This window comes from Epinephelus moara, chromosome 17 (genome assembly GCF_006386435.1).
Source record: "Epinephelus moara isolate mb chromosome 17, YSFRI_EMoa_1.0, whole genome shotgun sequence".
NCBI lineage: Eukaryota > Metazoa > Chordata > Actinopteri > Perciformes > Serranidae > Epinephelus > Epinephelus moara.
The window spans coordinates 27057425-27076018 of NC_065522.1; the positions used below are offsets into that span (position 1 = coordinate 27057425).

At 39.7% G+C, this 18594-nt stretch overlaps 1 protein-coding gene across 3 annotated transcripts in view; it reads left to right on the forward strand.

Annotated features, from left to right (window-relative positions):
* The first annotated feature begins 459 nt into the window (after positions 1 to 459).
* The window catches only part of rell1 (RELT like 1), a 52810-nt gene continuing 34675 nt past the window's right edge, over positions 460 to 18594 (forward strand). For 2 of the 3 annotated variants that reach the window (XM_050067944.1, XM_050067946.1), the window contains exons 1-2: positions 460 to 603; positions 15830 to 16051. In XM_050067944.1, coding sequence (XP_049923901.1) covers positions 579 to 603; positions 15830 to 16051 — 247 coding nt within the window. In that variant the 5' untranslated portion in view covers positions 460 to 578. The remainder of the gene's footprint in view (positions 604 to 15829; positions 16052 to 18594) is intronic. The other variant, XM_050067945.1, reaches the window with a different exon arrangement.

The window sequence follows — 18594 nt, forward strand, 5'->3', positions numbered from 1 at the left end:
TTCAGCCTATTTATTTCCTTATTTCTTAAGCATTTGATTATTATTTTATTTAGCCTATTTATTTCCCTATTTATTTTTAACAATTAATCATTATTTTATTTAGCCTTTTTATTCTGTATTTATTTTAGCATTTAATTATTCTTTCATTTGTCCTGTTTTTTAAGCATTTAATAATTATTCTATTTAGCCTATTTATTTCTATATGTATTGCTATATGGATTCCTTTATTTATAAACCTGTTTAATTATTTATTGAAACTTTTGTCATTTATCGCCCCCCATACACACTAAAGTAAAATAAAAGTAAAGTAAGGTAAAATAAAAATACTACTAGTTAAAAACCCGCCTTTTTAATCACCAACCAACGAAGGCGGAAGTAGCAGTGAGTGAACCCTCTCGCTCTCATCCCACAGTACGGACTAGGGCGTATCCACTCTTTGGGAATCAGGAAACACGTTAACGTTGGTAACAAGTCCCTCCTTCAGTTTGGTCTGACCACGGTCGTTGGTGACCACACCGTCCAACGGCTGCCAGTCCCCGAACATCACCACTGGTCCTCCGGTTTGCTCCTGTCCATCAATGGCTGATTCAACCGTCAATACGCGTGAGTTTCCGACCTTATTTTTACCTTGTGTTTGAAGAGGAAACGGTGTAGCGGTGCTGCACTGACGGTGGTTAAAATTTAACGTTTTTTCTTCTTGGAAAAGTTTCCTCTGTTTTTGAAAATAGCTTGAGTTTATTGAATTATGGCGGCGCCACAGTGTCACAGGGTTGATGCCAGGCGGTTTGAAATGTAACGTTAGCTGAGCTAGCACACAGACATGTGTTTTAGAAACACACTGCGTGACAGACAAAAGTTAGAGATAGCACACAGCAAACTCAGTATTGAACAGACACATTATAAATATGTTTAATTACTTTAGGGTTTGATGTTGTTGTTCACTATGCTATTTCTGATTTATTAGTAGCCTACTAAATGATGTCAGCCCAACAAACTTAAAGGTTAAAGTGTATTTAATTCTATTTTTTAAGATTTAAGTCTATCTATCCAACTATCTTAGACACATTTGCTGCACCAAATGAACTTTTCCTTCCCTAAAAACTCCTGTTTCTCTGGACTAAATGTGCAAAATCTAGTTTGAAAACCTCTTGACATCTTTTCTTCTTCCGCAATGTTGATATTTAGATTTTCATGCTTTAACATACATTCATATAATACATAACATGACATAAAACTGCTGCCTTAATACAGAAGATGGGGAGAAAAAAGGAGGCAAAGGACGCACACACTAACAAAAATGCTCCTCCTATGTTAATAAATGGTAATCTATGAAAAATCAAAGTGAAAATGAAGATGGCATAGTGGTCCAGTGGTTAGCATTGTTGCCTCACATGGGTTCAAACCCCTTCTGTGCGGAGTTTGCATGTTCTCCCTGTGTCAAGCTTCCTCCCACAGTCCAAAGACACTTGGTGACTCTAAGGATGCATTCACACTGGCGCTATTTGGTCCGCTTTAAACGAACCCTGGTCCACTTCCATGGATAGTTCGGTTCATTTGCAGTGGTGTGAACGCTCATTCGGACTCTGCTGATCAAATGAGCGAACCCTGGTCTGCTTGAAAACTGGGGGTCTTGGTCCACTTGCAAGTGAACCCTGGTGCGGTTCGCTTACAGTTATGCAAATGGACTATCCAGCGGACCAAAGAGAGGAAGTGACGTAGAGCACAGTGCATTTTGGTACTTGGTGTTTTTGTGGTGACCAAGCCGGCTGAAAGGGATGGATTTCCGTTTTCGGTCCTGGCCAATCGTTGAGCTGGGTTTTCTTCTTCCTCACACTTTTTTTCTTCCTGCTCAGTGGTCGTTTCGGCCAATACCGATGTGCTCCATCATATCAGATTTCCTTCATTTCCAAAAATATGATAATATTCCTTCAGGGAGTGCAGTTAGTGACAGTGTGGGCTCCGTGCTTACTCCGACAGCTTGTCGGACCATCACAAAGGGGCGGGGCTTAGCGAAAGGTCAGTTCCCAAGGGGAAATTAAATGCTTTTCCACTCTGTTCATCATACACACACAGACCCAAAATACACACACATGCACAAACCGGACGTATGCATGCATTAGATGGAGGGTTGTCAGAGCGAGGGGGCTTTGGACCTCTCCAGCTACCAGTCCACGCCCCATACCTGGTCTATGGGATGTCCAGCTGTCCCTTCGTTTCTCAAGCCAAGCCCTGCCCCTAAACTAACTGTAATATTTGAGTAGTAGCTGTAGAAATATTTTATCTGCTGCATAACATCTTAATCTAAAGTACATAATCGACAGGAAGTTACTGCCTTGGTGTAATGATATTGGAGTAGCACAGAAATGTAAACAGCACGCGTGTTGGATGTTATCTTTTGTTGAATCAGATTTCAAAATGAAGCTACGGCATATTTGAACAGGGTGTCTGCCTCCTCTGTAACCTTTCTGTTATTGACAGTCGGGATAAACGTCTCAGGAGCAGTGACACGTGTTGTACAGTCCCCAACCTGTTGAAGCCCTGAGTCAAGGGAAGTACCGTATGTGTCTCTGCATCGAGAGATACTCAAGCCAGCACTCTTGCTCAGTCCCACGTTACGCTTTGGGTTTCTTCATAACCTTTAAGAGTCTGGGCCTGTTTCCATTTTCCATGGGGAGTCCACAGGAGGCTGTGGCTTACTAAAGGCCAGGGCTCAGTCGTCAAGCTCATTCAATTAGACCCAGTCATGCAGTATGTTGGCTTGGTATTACACTCATGTAATGTGTGTGTGTATGTGTGTGAGTGTACATACTGTACATCTCTGATTGTTTCGGCTTTCGTCACTGCTTCATGTCGCAGCTGCAGCGTACATACATGCTCTGAACACTCTCCCAGTTGAGCTTGACACTCGTGCAGGCTGAGAGCGTTGTTGTGGTCTCGGTCAGCGGTTGCCAACCTGTGGTTTGGGACCCCCCAAGAGGTCCCGAGATCAGTGGCGCCCCCAGAAATTTTTTACAGGGGTGGTTAGATGGGGTGACTGAAAATCTTGAGGTGGCACACCGAAACCAAAAGCCATAACTGGATTTCAGGAAATCGATTATGTTGTTAAAGTATAGCCTATTAAAAACTATGTCGATGGGAGAGTGAAGATATTACATACTGATGTACTTTGGTTTCTTATTTTACAGTTAATATTATTAAATATCTTGAAGCCAATTTTTCCCACCTGCGTTAGTGCCGCAAAAAAATCCCCTGTGGCCCAAAACGCATTTTCCCCATTGACCTCCATTGTAAAAGAGACGTCTGTAAAACTGTTGACGGAGTACATTGGTTGTAAGATACAAAAAACTTACAGGGAACAAGTTTTCTGAAGTTTAGGGGACGACTCATGCCGGGTTCATGCTACACAATATCAGCCTGATTATAGCCCGATAGATGCGGCGTCGTACGGTATCGGCTCGGATCGTGAACGACAATAATCCATCATTTTATCTCAACCGACGCCACGTCTGGGACGCCTCAAGATGTCCCGACAGAAATTCCAGCGTGTTTGATTTTCTTTTTGTCGTTCACGACTGCTCCCGTCACAGCCGTCACTTTGACCAATAGGAACACAGAGCGATCTGTTGCCGTGGACAACTGTGTGGCTCACCACAACTGCAAATGCTACCAGCTTAATTTGAAACAGACTGCATTACTACGATAACATTTCAGCTGGGACATGAACAGCCACAGTGACTGAAATAATAGTAATAATAATAAAAATAGGACAAGAATAACCTGATGACATCACACATGTCGTGAAAGACGACCAGTGATGATTGGTTGTGGACCATCATGTAGTATGTCATGTCTGTCGGCCAAGTCACGGCATGATTTTATGACTCAGCAATCACCTAATCTGACTTTGTGACTGTCGGAACAGACAAAAATGTTGTTTAGTGTGAACACGGCATCATAGAACCCATTTTCACTTGTGATGGGATTTCTCGTTCACTTGTGAGAGCCGGTTCTTTGGCTCTTGTTCACTTTGAAGAGCCGGTTCAAAGATGTTCGTTCATTTTTTTAATTTTTTTTTTTTTTGCTGTGTGTGTGTGGGGGGTGTTAGTGGGTTCAATGACGAATCGCATTGATGATTTATCGCATCATGTGATCTGGATATTGTAACGTGGACCCAGAATAGACTCCGCAGACTGACGTTCGTGAACGAGCCGAATCTTTGAACCAGCTCTTTGAAGTGAACGAGTGAGCGGCTGCACTGTCTTTCTCCCTCACAAACAAGTCTCTCTCAACTTGTTCTGGATCAGATAATCTGAAATTAATGGATACAGGGTAAATTAAAGCAAAAAAACAAAGAAATTAGGAACTGGCTCGTTCACTCTAAAGAGCCGGTTCAAAGACTCGGCTCGTTCGCGAACGTCACATCACTAATTTTCACTCAGATTTCTTGAGGTGAGAGTTGAAGGGACCCTTTTGAAAATGGGAATGCCAGTTGTTCCCTCGCCAAAATTTAGCCTAAATTCGGAGCATAATTTATCCCCCTATCTGACAAGCTATGCTGGCCCATCTTGGGGGCGGCATAAATTTGAGGCGTCACAAGATGATTAAAGGGATAAAAAAAGGAAATAAAAAAATATATATATTTCTTGCCCAAAACAAAGGTAAATTTGAATTTTTGTTCTGTTTTGTTTAGGGATGCACGATATTGGATTGTTCGCCGATGTCCAGTATGCCGATACGTAACAACTGATTTGACCGATAACCAATACCAGTATCGATATATCCACTTTTTCCCCATCTAACTTCAGTGATCATCAAGTCTCTTCTGTAGTGGAGTTAACATCATATTATACATGCCTACTCTTACATATCGTAATGGCCCACCAGCAGATGAAGACATGAAATACGATACTTTTCAATGTTTATAAAATAAGAAAAAGCATGTTGGCCAATTGGCTGATTTCGATGACGTGCCAATATTATTGTGCATCCCCTAGTTTTGCTTTTTGTAAAATTCTGGATACTTTTACCTCCTTAGGTGAAAATCCATCTGAAGGAAAACAGTATGATTATGTCCACACGTTAGAGTGACACCTGTGCTGAGGAGTTACAAGCACAATTTCGGGGTTCGCACACTGGAAAGGTTGGGAACAACCGCTCTACTGTGTATCAGGGTTCCCACGTGTCCTGCAAAACCTGGAAAACAGTTGACCACTTTTCCAATCATGGAAACTTACAGGAGACATAAAATGTCTTGGTAAATTATGTCCACATTTCCTATTTTCCTTTAGTTGAGAATGAACTACTATCAGAGCTCCCTAAAACAGAGAACACTGCCGTCTGACAGGGCCAAGTTATGTTCAGGATCATATTACTGTTCAAATGAAAGTTTATACACGAGAGTACGCTCTGGGTTATGTTGTGGAAACGCTGTGAACACACCCCAAGGTCACATTACATGGTGGCACATACAGGTTGGATGACATTACAGCGTATGTGGCTAAAACGCAGAATAATTTGAGTCAAATTATCCTTCAAAAGTAAATATTAGGTGGTAGTTTTTGTAAGGTTTGTAGATTGAAGTTGCTGTCTTCCCCACTTCAGTTGCTCAGTTGCTTAAGTTGATGTTCTTGCTAGCTTGTTTCAAACAGTGGTTTCAAATGTGTGTTGGCAATGGGAAGCCGGGATCTATGATCGATTGGTCAACATTTCTAAGCACGTAAAAGATGAGTTCGTAGACAAGTTATAGCCTGCACATATTATACATCAGACTTGGCGAGATGCCCTCTGTTATACCAGCTAGATTATCACTTAAAATGTCCTGGAAAAGTCCTGGAAAATGATCTCTAGAAAGGACAGAACCTTGTATATGGACTTGAAGGCAGGTATGGAACGATAACTTGTTTTATATACAGTGGTGTGAAAAAGTGTTTGCCCCCTTCCTGATTTCTTACTTTTTTGCATGTTTTCCACACTTAAATGTTTCAGATCATCAAANTATTATACATCAGACTTGGCGAGATGCCCTCTGTTACACCAGCTAGATTATCACTTAAGATGTCCTGGAAAAGTCCTGGAAAATGATCTCTAGAAAGGACAGAACCTTGAATATGGACTTGAAGGCAGGTATGGAACGATAACTTGTTTTATATATAGCTAACACTCACCATAAGACCAATGCCAAACATGATGGTACATCTCCAGAACCCTGTGGTAGCATTGTGTTTGATGTTGCATTTAAGATTCAGTATGGTTATAAAAGATGATGAGTAGTTTAATGCCATCTGGGAGAGTGGGAGTTTGGGTTAGCTGTATCCACCTCACTGAATTTTTATCACAAATAGTCAGTTGTAGTTGAGCTTAAACGGATGGAAAATAAAACACTTTTTTCAAGGGGCAATTTTTGCTCCCGGTGTCTGACGTTCTGAGGCATTTACAACTACGCAGTTTTTTGCCCCCTTGATTGTGTTTCTTGGGGCAAATACCTTGAATTTAGGGGTGGTTTTCTGACACTGACTGAGCTGTGCCACTACTCGTATCAAGCTACATTTTGAAAGTTGTCGTAGTAAGAAGATCCTCTGCTGCCCTTTCCTCTTGGTAATTAAAGCCCCGTTTCCACCAAACACTTTCGGTACCTTTAGAACTTAGAGTAACCCTTCGGACATGGTACCTAGACGAAATGTGGCCGGGGTTGTTGTCACTCACTGCTCCGTCCTGAGCAGAGTGACCCTCCTCTATTGACCAATCAATGGACTACAGTGTTCACAACTCCACCTTTTAGTACCAGATCTGTGTGCTAGGTACCCCAACAGAGGGGGGACCAAACATGGGGACGGTATGGAATGGTCCCAGTGGTACCATCCACAACTTTTCACAGTGGAAACAGAAAAATGCGCACAGAACTGAACCGTACTGCTCAGTGGAAACGGGGCTTACGGTGCTGTTCTCGTTTCACATGTGGGGAGAGCTGAAACAGTTAAACGATTGATTTGACAAAGAATTAATAGGCAACAACGCTGATCATCGATGAATCATTTCCTTACGTCTCAAGGAAGTCACCTGGGCTGATGTTTTACAGACTGAAAGTTGGATCGATTTGCTGAGAAAATAATCAATCATAAAAAAAATGATGTTACTTGCAGCTTACAAGTGATCGTCTTGTAATTTAGACACCACAGCCCTGTTTCTGGATTGTTTGCTTGAATCCCTGCATGAAATTCAATTTCTGCTCCCAAAAAGAACGCAGTAATCGTCTCCTTCCTTAAAGACAAATGGGAGATTTGAGCTCACTGATCAGCATGCAGCGTGAGAATGCAGTTAAGCAACTTCCTGCACAACAAGTACATGCTTGCTTATATGCATAGCTGTTTAAATCCAGACAAACTAGTAAGCACAGGGAGATATTTGGCATGATGTGCTGACTGAGACTTTTGCATCTGTCACAGAGTCGGAGTCAAACAGCAATAGAGGGGTTTCATCTCTTCTCACGAATGAGCTCCGACATGGATAAAGAGACTGTAGGTTGGGATGGCATTTTTGCATAATATGAAATAAAATGTCGTCACTTTAAGTCTGAGATTTGCATTTTTAGCTGCACATGATTTCCTGAACATGAGGAAATGGGTAAACCACAGCCACAGATGGACCGTTGGGCCTTTTAACCCATTAATATTCAGCGCTAAGCTGAGGGCCACAAACACTCTCTCTTATGAGCTGCTGTGGTGAATTGAAACCCTTTTACTGTACGACATTTTCTCAACAATGCAGGATTTAAAGGTGTCAGTGTGTAGGATTCAGGGGGATATATTGGCAGGAATGGAATATAATATAATAGGTATGTATTCTTTAGTGTATAATCACGTGAAAATAAGAATTATTGTGTTTTTGTTACCTTAGAATGAGCCGTTTATAGCTACATGGAGTAGGTCCTTGTCCATAGAAGTTGCCATGTTGCACTGCAATGTTTCTATAGTAGCCCAGAACGGACAAACCAAACACTGACTCTAGATAGGACCGCGCACGGCTTTTAAGACACCAAACACGGGTGTTTTTAGGGTCCTGGCGCTGTGTTTTGAGCGGCTTTAAAGGCTCTGAATGTGGCTGTTTTTTCGGCATCTTGTACTTTGTTTTCGATGGCTTTTAAAGCATCAAACAAAATTTTTTAGGGACACAGCACCGTGTGTTGAGCGACTTTTAAGACACTGAACATGGATATTTTTTAGGGTCCTGGCGCTGTGTTTAGAGCAGCTTTTAAAGCACCAAATGCAAATGTTTTTAGGGTCCTGGCGCTGTGTTTTGAGCGGCTTTTAAAGCACCAAATGCATGTGTTTTTTAGGGTCCTGGCGCTGTGTTTAGAGCGGCTTTTAAAGCACCAAATGCACATGTTTTTTAGGGTCCTGGCGCTGTGTTTTGAGCGGCTTATAAGGCACCAAACATGGGTTTTTTTTTAGAGATCTAGCGCTGTGTTGTTGGCGGCTTTAAAGGCACAGAACATGGGTGTTTTATGGGGACCTGGCGCTGTGTTTTGAGCTGCTTTTAAGGCACCAACCATGGGTGTTTTTTAGGGACTCATGACTCTTTCTCCAGCTGCTTGTGAGACCTCAAACGGTGGTGTTTTTTAGAAACCTATTTCTGTGTTTCCAGTGGTTTCTTTAGCCCCCTAAACGTGGGTGTTTTTTAGCAACTCGTTGTTGTTTTTCCAGCAGGGAAAGTGCCACAAAAATTGGTTATTTTTCACCAAGACATTGCTGCTCCCCCTGCTGGGATCGTGCCCACAAAACATGATCTTTTTCTCACCATAACTAAGGGGTTTGACATATGTTAAACACATTGTTCAAACGTAAAGTTTCAACATATTCGCTACATAATAACAAGCACAAGGTCCCTATCTTTGGTTTGCAGAATGCCAACGTTTTTCTGGCAGTTGGGTTGTCAGTGAGCAGAACCAGTTTTCATTTCCGTTCTTTCTCCTTCCCAAGATGAGTGAGTGGAGGAGAATAATGCAGTTACATGTAGTTGAGGATCAGATTGCTGAGTTGATATAGCTGAGAGGTCAATCACTGATAGAAACAGGGTACAAGTCTTGCAGCTGTTTCTGATTGCTCAGACTAATATTTTTTAACGCCACACTCGCCAAAGAGTGACTCAACAAGTTGGAAATTATCTGAAACAGTACACAATGTGCTGCCTGGTGTCGTTAGGTCCTTTGCTGATCTCAGCAGGGAGTAACATTGACATCCTCTTTTCTGAGGTGCCCTTTGGCATTGTGGTGCAGACATCAGCGACATCAGCATAAACAGCTGATAAGTAATGAGTAATTTCCATCTACACATCTGTTTGCTTGTCAGAGCAACGTGATACAAGGATTCAAATATTCCAGCTCACACACGAGCAGAGTTAAAATTGTCTTTATTAATAGCAAAAATAGATTCCCATTAGTGCATCTGATGCTCAGGAGAGAAGAGAAGGAAAGAGAGGATAAAGGCAGCGAATACAATAACAAAAGCTTCTCCTTTTGTGTTTTCGCAGGGATTGATTTTACATCATTTTGTGAAAGAAGCTGTTGCAGCAGAGACGTCGATAACCTTTTGGCAGACAGAACTTCTCAAAGACTAAATCCTCCTAAAACTGCAGGAAATTAAACTAGCAGAACAGTAATGCTGACCTATAGAGCCTGCGCTCAGCTCCAGAGGAGGTTTCAGATAAAGGATTTGACAGTGCCGACAGAAATACTTTTACTCCTCCAGAGTCAGAGAGGGGGAATACCTTCCTCATATCTCAAAATCCAGAGACTCACAGGATGTTACTTTGTGATGTTGTAAGATATTTTCTCACGCCCAGAGTCCAAGTAAACACAGTTGCTTTTCGTCTCCAATTCATTTTTAGACGTTTACGTTGAGGCCTGAGTATCATTTGATTTTTTCAGCACTGGCGTCAGTTTGATACCTGAACGTTTTGTTCGTTTCACAAACAAGCCAAGTTTCTCAGAGACAGCAGTGTTGTCTTAACACCAGCAGAGTTACAAGAACGTTGCTAAAATTTGAGGTGTAAAAAATATTAATGCACTTATCTCAAGGCAATTGAATCAAACGCAACTGGACTTAGTTTCTAGACAAAATTAAGTCCAGTTGTGTTCAATTCAGTTGCCTTGAGATAACTATGACCTGAATAAATGAGAATATCCACAGGTATTAATGCACTTGAGTATCACAATATTATGTTTTGTTATACTGTATTGATTATGGAAAACACTTTTTACGTTTTTTAATTTACTTAATTTTCCCCCCTAAAGAATCATGCAAGCACCTTTTATTTTATATAATTTTATTTTTTTCTTCATTTTTTTATTTTTCATTTTTTGTTTTATTTATTTAATTTTATTTATTTATTTATTTTACTTATATAGGCAAATGTTAATTACTTTGCTCCGATTCAGTTTTTTAATTTACTTAATTTTTTTACCTAAAGAATCCTGCAAGCACCTTAATTTTATTTCATTTCATTTTTCATTTTATTTTGTTTTTTGAATTTCATTTATTTATTTATTTTTTTACTTATATAGGCAAATGTTAATTACTTTGCTCACATTCAGTTTTTTAATTTACTTATTTTTTTTACCTAAAGAATCCTGCAAGCACCTTGATTTAATTTAAGTTAATTTTGTTTTGTTTTATTTTATTTTATTTTTCATTTTATTTTGTTTTTTTAATTATTATTATTTTTTGCTTATAGTACAGGCAAATGTTAATTACTTTGCTCACATTCAGTTTTTTTTTTTTATTTACTTAATTTTTTTTACCTAAGGAATCCTGCAAGCACCTTAATTTTATTTTATTTTATTTTATTTCTTATAATTATTTATTTTTTTGCGTAAAAGAGCAAATATTGATTAGTTCTTTGTACAATGACATTTTTCTTAAAATTAGTTTTTGAAAGATTGCAATAAATCACTCTGCTGACAGTATTTCAATATATTACAACATATTGAATCATAACCCCTGTATTTTGATACTTATCATATTGCCAGATTCTTATACATACAATTTGAAAGAGTTATTATTTAAATCGGGTAATATCTGATCAAAGGATATGTGTTTAAGACGAGACAAAACAAAAAAAACATGATTACTGCCAATTGATAAATACACGGAAAAAAAAATACAGAAATAAATAGGCAAAATTGAATAATAATTATTTGCTAAAATAAATGTAAATAAATAAAAAAATTAAGAAATAAATAAATGCAGTTAAAAAAATGTAGAAATACATTTTAGATATGTATTTATGTCCTGTTTAATTATCAACATGATCATCAAAGCAAGTTATCAACCAACAAAGCCAATGTTCTCAATTCTCAAATGTGACAATTTGCTGCTTTTCTTTAATTTTATATTTATTAATTTAATTTAAAAAAAAGAGTGCAGACGTCAGCTTGAGTGACAGTATTTTCTGACATTTTATCAACTACAAGATTAATTGAAAAAATAATAGACAGATGAATCCTTGGTTGCAGCCATAGATTTGGATTTAACTTTCAGTTTTCCTTTCCATCTATACCCAAAGTCTTGAGGTTTTGTACCCAGCCCTGTTTACATCCTCACTGTGGCTCAAATATCTAATCAAAGCTTTGCAGTTTTAATCCACATAATTATTATATAAATCCACATTGTGATGTGCGTGTGTTTTTGGCCATCCCTCTGACGACTGTCATCTCGGCACCAGCTGTGGTTGCTAAGAGATTTTTATGACTCAAGTCTAAATCCTCCTCAAGGACTCTGCTCAACCTTTTTTCCACTTTCTAGTCCGTTTTTCTGAAATGGTTTTTATACAGTCGTCTAATTGGCCTTCGATTGCTTCTCATGAGTCATTTGCCGAGGCATGGCGGCACGCCAGGGTGGCCTACTAGTGTATGAGCACATGGACACACGGTCACAGGATGGTCAGCGAGCAGACAATGGTCTTTATCAGTGTGTTCAGTAGTCTGATGCATCAGAGCTGGGACAATGGCTGAGTGCAGCAGGAGGCTCATGGTTAGGTATGCAGGAACACGCCTCTGTACGCACAGGGCCGCCGTGCGTTTAGAAATGTCATGAACATGTGATTTTAATTCTGATATGGTTTGAGATTCAAACTGTGGCCTCCCATTTCTGCCTTTGCGTCTTTCGCTCGCTCTCTCTCTCTCACACAAACGCACACTGATGGGAACAGGAAGACAGACAAAGCCCTCTTGTGTGTCCCTGGAATGCCTCACGTGGTGTCCCAGCAACAGGAGCCATGGGAGCTCTCGCCTATAGCTGACAAAAGGTCACCGTCTACCCTCTGACCTTTTGACCTCATGACTTCCAAGACTCTAAGGAGGTTTTCTCATCAAGGACCCAGATCTGAGTACACTTGACCCCAAAGTCCGGTTCGTTTGTTCAGTGTGAACTCTGTGTACCATACCTGAGCATGGTGCGTCCGTGTGAAAAGGTGGTCTCTCTGTACGGGTCATGTGTCCTCAGGTACAGGTCATATCAGGTGTGAAAACCAACTGTGCCAAAACATCTTCATCATGAGACTGCTGCAAGAGTGTGAGCTCCAGGCCTGGGGTACTTTGTGAGAGTCCACAGGCAAACACTCGATGACAAGGCTAACTGTTAGCATCACATGGCTAACGTTGTCTAATGGCTATAAAGTGCTGCAGGGATGAGCCCTTAAACCCGAAAATGAGTTTGCATTTTAACACTTAATGGGTTTATTTAATGGGTTTTTGGTTGGATGCCTGAAATCAGATCTCACATAAACATAAAATACGTCAGTAAATACCCCACAAGTGAACTTTGAAGCTGCTGTGTGTCTTAAAAAAGGCGGTTGCTAAGCGGTTGCTAACACTTGGCTAAATGAGGATACAGTCTTGTTGGCTTTACAGCCTTGTTATGGTGGTGACTTTAGGTCATGTGACCATAGTGTGGCGCGTTGAAAGCCTGACGTTAGCTTGTTACCTCTGACGATTGCATTTAGGCTTCAAAAATCACATAAGTGATGTTTATTTGTGAAGATTATCTCAACAAAACGGTCGGTGTCATAAACGTTTGTTTGCCACAGAGCTTATCTTCTGCAGTGATCCAAATCCCATTGGCTTTTTTACAAGGGAACCAGTGCGACGCTAACATCAGCCCCAAGGGCACTCTATTAACAGGTTTAACAAGGTGCTGTTTTTAGGTTCGCTTGGTGACTCGGTGTTTGATGTTAGCCGCCGCCGCCGCCGCTGTGTTAGACGTGACCGGGCAGATGTTGAACTAAAGAGACCTATTTTTTTCCCCACCTTGTTTTATTTTCTTTTCTTTTATTTTATTGTATTTTTCTTTTTCTTTTATTATTTAATTTATTTACTTTTTTTTTTTTACTTATATAAGCAAATGTTGATAACTTTGCTCACATTCAGTTTTTTAATTTACTTTTTTTTTTACCCCAAACAATCCTGCAACACATTAATTTGATTTTATTTTTTTCATTTTATTTTATTTTATTTAAATTTAAATTTAAATTTAATTAAATTTTTTTTTAAATTTTATTATTTAATTTATTTTCAATTATTTATTTATTTTTTACTTATATAGGCAAATGTTAATTACTTTGCTCACGTTCAGTTTTTTAATTTACTTAATTTTTTTTACCTAAAGAAATTTAATTTAATTTAATTCAATTTAATCTGATTTCATTTAGTTAAATTTGATTTTTTTATTTAAGTTTATTTTAGTTTATTTTTCATTTTAGTTTATTTTATTCTTTATATTTAATTTATTTTTAATTATGTATTTATTTTTACTTATATAGACAAATGTTATTTACTTTGCTCACATTCAGTTTTTTAATTTACTCAATTTTTTTTAACTAAAGAATCCTGCAAGCACCTTAATTTAATTTAATTTAAATTAATTTAATGTTATTTTATTTTATTTCGTTTTATTTTTTTATTTAATTCATTTTCAATTATTTATTTTTTACTTATATAGGCAAATGTTAGTTACTTTGCTCACATTGCACAAAAAGTAGTGCTATGATCTTGGATGTTACAGTAACTATCTTGCTCAACAAAATGGTTGGTGTCATAAACATTTGTTTGCCACAGAGCTTATTTTCTGCAGTGATCCAGAATTCATTGGAAAAATCCCATTGGCTTTGTGACGAGGGAACCAGTGCGACGCTAACATCAGCCCCAAGGGCACTCTATTAACAGGTTTAACAAGGTGCTGTTTTTGGGTTCGCTTGGTGACTCGGTGTTTGATGTTAGCCGCCGCCGCCGCTGTGTTAGATGTGACCGGGCAGATGTTGAACTAAAGAGACCTATTTTTTTCCCCACCTTGTTTTATTTTCTTTTCTTGTATTTTTCTTTTTCTTTTCTTTTCTTTTATTATTTAATTTATTTACTTTTTTTTTTTACTTATATAAGCAAATGTTGATAACTTTGCTCACATTCAGTTTTTTAATTTACTTAGCAAATGTTGATAACTTTGCTCACATTCAGTTTTTTAATTTACTTTTTTTTTACCCCAAACAATCCTGCAACACATTAATTTGCGTGCGATGCTAACATCACCCCAAGGGCACTCTATCAACAGGTTTAACAACAGAGTGGAGCCTTTTGGTGTTGATGTGAGTTTGTTGGGTTCGCTTAGACATAACCTGGCAGATGTTGAACTAAGGAGCCCTATTTTTTTTCCCGCCTTGTTTTTTAGCACCATCAAAATTATTGGGCTTTTTAAAGAACTTCATTCATGTAAAATGCAATAAATAAAACCTATAAGCTGCAACAATTAAACTGAATGATTAAAAGAAAATAAATGTGCAAGTATTTTGATCATTGATGAATAGTTGTATTCATTTTTTAAGCAAAAAAGCCAAACATTTGCTGGTTACAGCTTCTCAAAAGTGAGGAGTCCCTGTTTATTTGTCTCATATAGAGCTGCGACGATTCTTCGTTTGGTTGTCAACAAACTAATTTGATATCAATTATGAGTTTGAGTGATTTTTACTGAAGAAAAAGCTTCTTGAATGTGAATATTTTCTGGTTTCTTTCCTCCTCTATGACAGTAAACCGAATATCTTCAACTTGTGGACAAAATACATCATTTCATCATCGTTTACGTTTGGGAACACTGATTTTCATTTTCTGATGTTTTCTATACCAAAAGATTAATCAATTAATACAGAAAATAATCAACAGATTAATTGAAAGTGAAAGTAATCATTCCAGCCCTACACTCAAATGCTAGTAACTGAATATCTTTGGGTTTCTGGACTGTTGGTTGGACGAAACAATCAATATGAAGACGTTGCTTTTGACTCTGAGAGGGTGTGAATGCTGTTTTCAATACTCTAAAGCTGCCCAGTATCCTTCCCAGTCTCGTGGCGCCCTGATGAGGCTAAAGTCCGCTGTGTAGGAGGGTGGGCAGATGGGAGTGGGAGAGGGAAGCTGGAGCCAGGGTGGTAAAGTTTATGGACCTTGTGCTCATTTTGCTGCAGTCAGTTCCTATAAAAACACAAAGATATGAGCAGCCATGATGCGTTTGTAGTTTCTGCCTCTGTGAGAAGGGAGGCAGCTTGCACGAGATCGAGCAGTTAGAGGACAGAGGCAGCAGATTGATCCAGGAAAGGGAACATGAAATCTCTGTCATGTTGCCGCTGAGAGCATTTAAATCCCCTCAGCTGCTCGGCCTCAGATGTGCCCACAGACTCACTGCAGGGATCAGGTTGCCTTCAAGGGCGTTGTAATGACAAACCGATTGTTTGCTTTGTCTGTGTGCATCAGTATTTAGAATAATTTATCTCTTCGTCCCTCTTCATCCTCCAGCAGGTCAGCCTACAGTTACCGGACCAGGTAACGGTGGAGCAGGGGGAGGCAACCCGGACTACACTGCTTTCATCCTGGTGCCTGTGTTCTTCATCCTGGGCCTGTTGGGGGTGGTGATCTGCCACGTGTTGAAGAGGAAGGGCTACCGCTGCACCACTGAGGCCCACGATGAGGAGGAGGAAGTGTTTGAGGAGCAGGAGAAGGATCCCGAGCTGGGCGGAGGTAAAGGCATTGGAATAAAAGAGGGAGGGGGTTGAGGCAACTCCAGAAACGAAACTGGCTGTGGCAGCATTGTGATTGGCTTTATGTGTTTATTGCATCCATGTGCTGGTTGTGTGAAGGCATCCATCATCTGTAAACAGTACACACCCAAGATTATTGCTCAACCATGTTAATAAAAGGGAGGGAAACTGTTTGACAGAAAGGAGACACTATTGGCAGTACACAGAATTCTTAAGTCGCCCTCCAGACAAGCTTTAACATAAAATACTTACACTAATATTGGCTGAGCGCTGAAAGAGAAGTGCAGATCAGGTCGAAAACAAACATACATGTTTGGCCTCAGTCAAACCCAGACTCAGATGAGGAATCTGTTGTTCATCAAAACCGATGACTTGCAGATGTATCAGAATCTTTTGTGGAGTTAGCATCTTTTACTTGTTAGTGTTTGCTAGCCTGTTAGCTTGTAGGCTAACTGGCAGTGGCTGACACAGTGTTAGTGGTTGTGAAACATACAATAACAATGGTAGACAGTGGAGGGAAGCTCAAGGATCTGGTTTACACCCAAAACCTGCACACGACACCATGTTTGCTGTCAAAACTGTCACTAAGCTAATGCTAACTCGGCTCTGGAGGTTTCAGGTTTCGTTGCTGGTGTTGTGTAGAAGTCTGTTTCCCTGTCCATATGTGTTTCCTGTATCAGACAATAATTAGCTTTCAGGCAAACTTCTCTTAATAGCTGGTAGGAATAACCAGTGGTTACCGTGGTAACGACAAGTGTGTTTTTGTTTTGCCCCCATAATTGCGGGGGCAGCAACATTCCTGCAGCAGCTACTTTGTCCGAAATACAACAGAAGGAAAACTGGTTTATCTGTTCACAGTGCAGCCAAACAAACTCATAATTACAACCGCTGTCTGGTTGCCGAAACAAACTCATAATTACAACCGCTGTCTGGTTGCCGAAAGCACACGGTATGTGCAGATTACCACACAACAGCAGGACACTGTAAAAGCCTGTGTCCACTAACGTGCTTTTCCCTGAGGCCAGAGTTTTGTTTTTTAAATTCTTGGCAATGGGAGCGCCGCGTATATACTCTGTGCTACGCACACCAGCAGTGTGACGAGGTGCTGAGCATCTGTTCTACTTCTTCGTCTTCTTTAAAAAAGTATTCAACTCGAGGTAAACGCTGCATTCGTCACTGTCATTTCTTCGCCAACCCTCCAATCACAGTGAAGGATGGGCGGGACAAATACCAGATAAACTGAGAGTGCTGAACAACAGCAACAACAATAGAGGAGAAATTAATATCGCTGGTCTCTGAGTATCCATATCTGTACCAACTAACATCCCTGGACGCTGTACCCTACGCCGTAGCCTGACGTGCACTTTCCCAGAAATGTAACTACACATCGCAGCGACGCAGACTTTCTGGCCGTTTCTGTAAGCTGAAACCATTTCCCTCAGTGGAAACAAAGCTTTTATTTACCTTAATTTCAAAGATAAGAAACAATTAATTGTGAAGACAATAAAGCCTCCACAGAAATAGCATTTTTGCGTTTTGTGTGTGATTTATCCTGGCTTCATATGAGCAGAGGAAAAGTCTGCTAGCAGCTTGGCTAATTTATACAATGTAAAATGCCATAGGCTTGCGCTAATAACGTTAGCATGTTGTATTTGTGGGGAAACAAAGGTATAAATCCCACTTGTCTAACACGAAAATGCGTTCGAGCCTTTTCTTTATCCAGAGAAAATAGTCTGGTACCTTGTTTTGACATTTTTACTTCCGCAGATATTTCGTTTCATAGCAACCAGACTCAACCAACTCTGTGCCTCCAAAGCACTCTCGTAGAGCGGGCCCTTTCAGCTGGCAAAAAATGTTTTTGTGGACAAGAGTTACCGCTCACTGTGGCTGCTCTGACTTATTCATAACTTCCTGCAATATTTAAAATTGATCTGCTTTCAAAACAGTTACCATTTTCTTTTCTAATGAATGTTCATGGTTAACTTTAATGATGGCCACAAACACGAACATTGCATTTCCCATGGTTTCCTCACAGTAAAAGCCTCCTGTATGTCACCAGTTGAATGCAGCAGCAGCATGTGCAGCTTGCATTAGCAGTAACTTAATACAGCTCTGACACAACTGTTGAAGAGTGACAGCCCATGCCAAAGAACATAGATAGCAGTAACACTAGATTACATGCTGATTTGTTTACATGAAGGCAGTTTGAGTGCACAAATGGCGACCGCTACTACTAACAATGAAACCTACTGTATTGAGATCAAGTTAAACATAAACTGATGGTCAATATCAGCCCAAAGTCTCCCTGCACACAGTCTCACTGTGATGCTGTCACCTTTCAGTCAGTGGAAAAGTAAATGCAGAAGAAATGTTTTTAGTTGTTTTCCAGATTAGTCACATGTCTGCATGAGGTTTTCCATGTTCCTGTTATGATGGTGAAATTCAAGGTCAGCGATCATGCAGTAAATCACTAGAATCTCCACATGCCCTTTAGTACTCACAGGCTTGTACTAAATTCCTGAA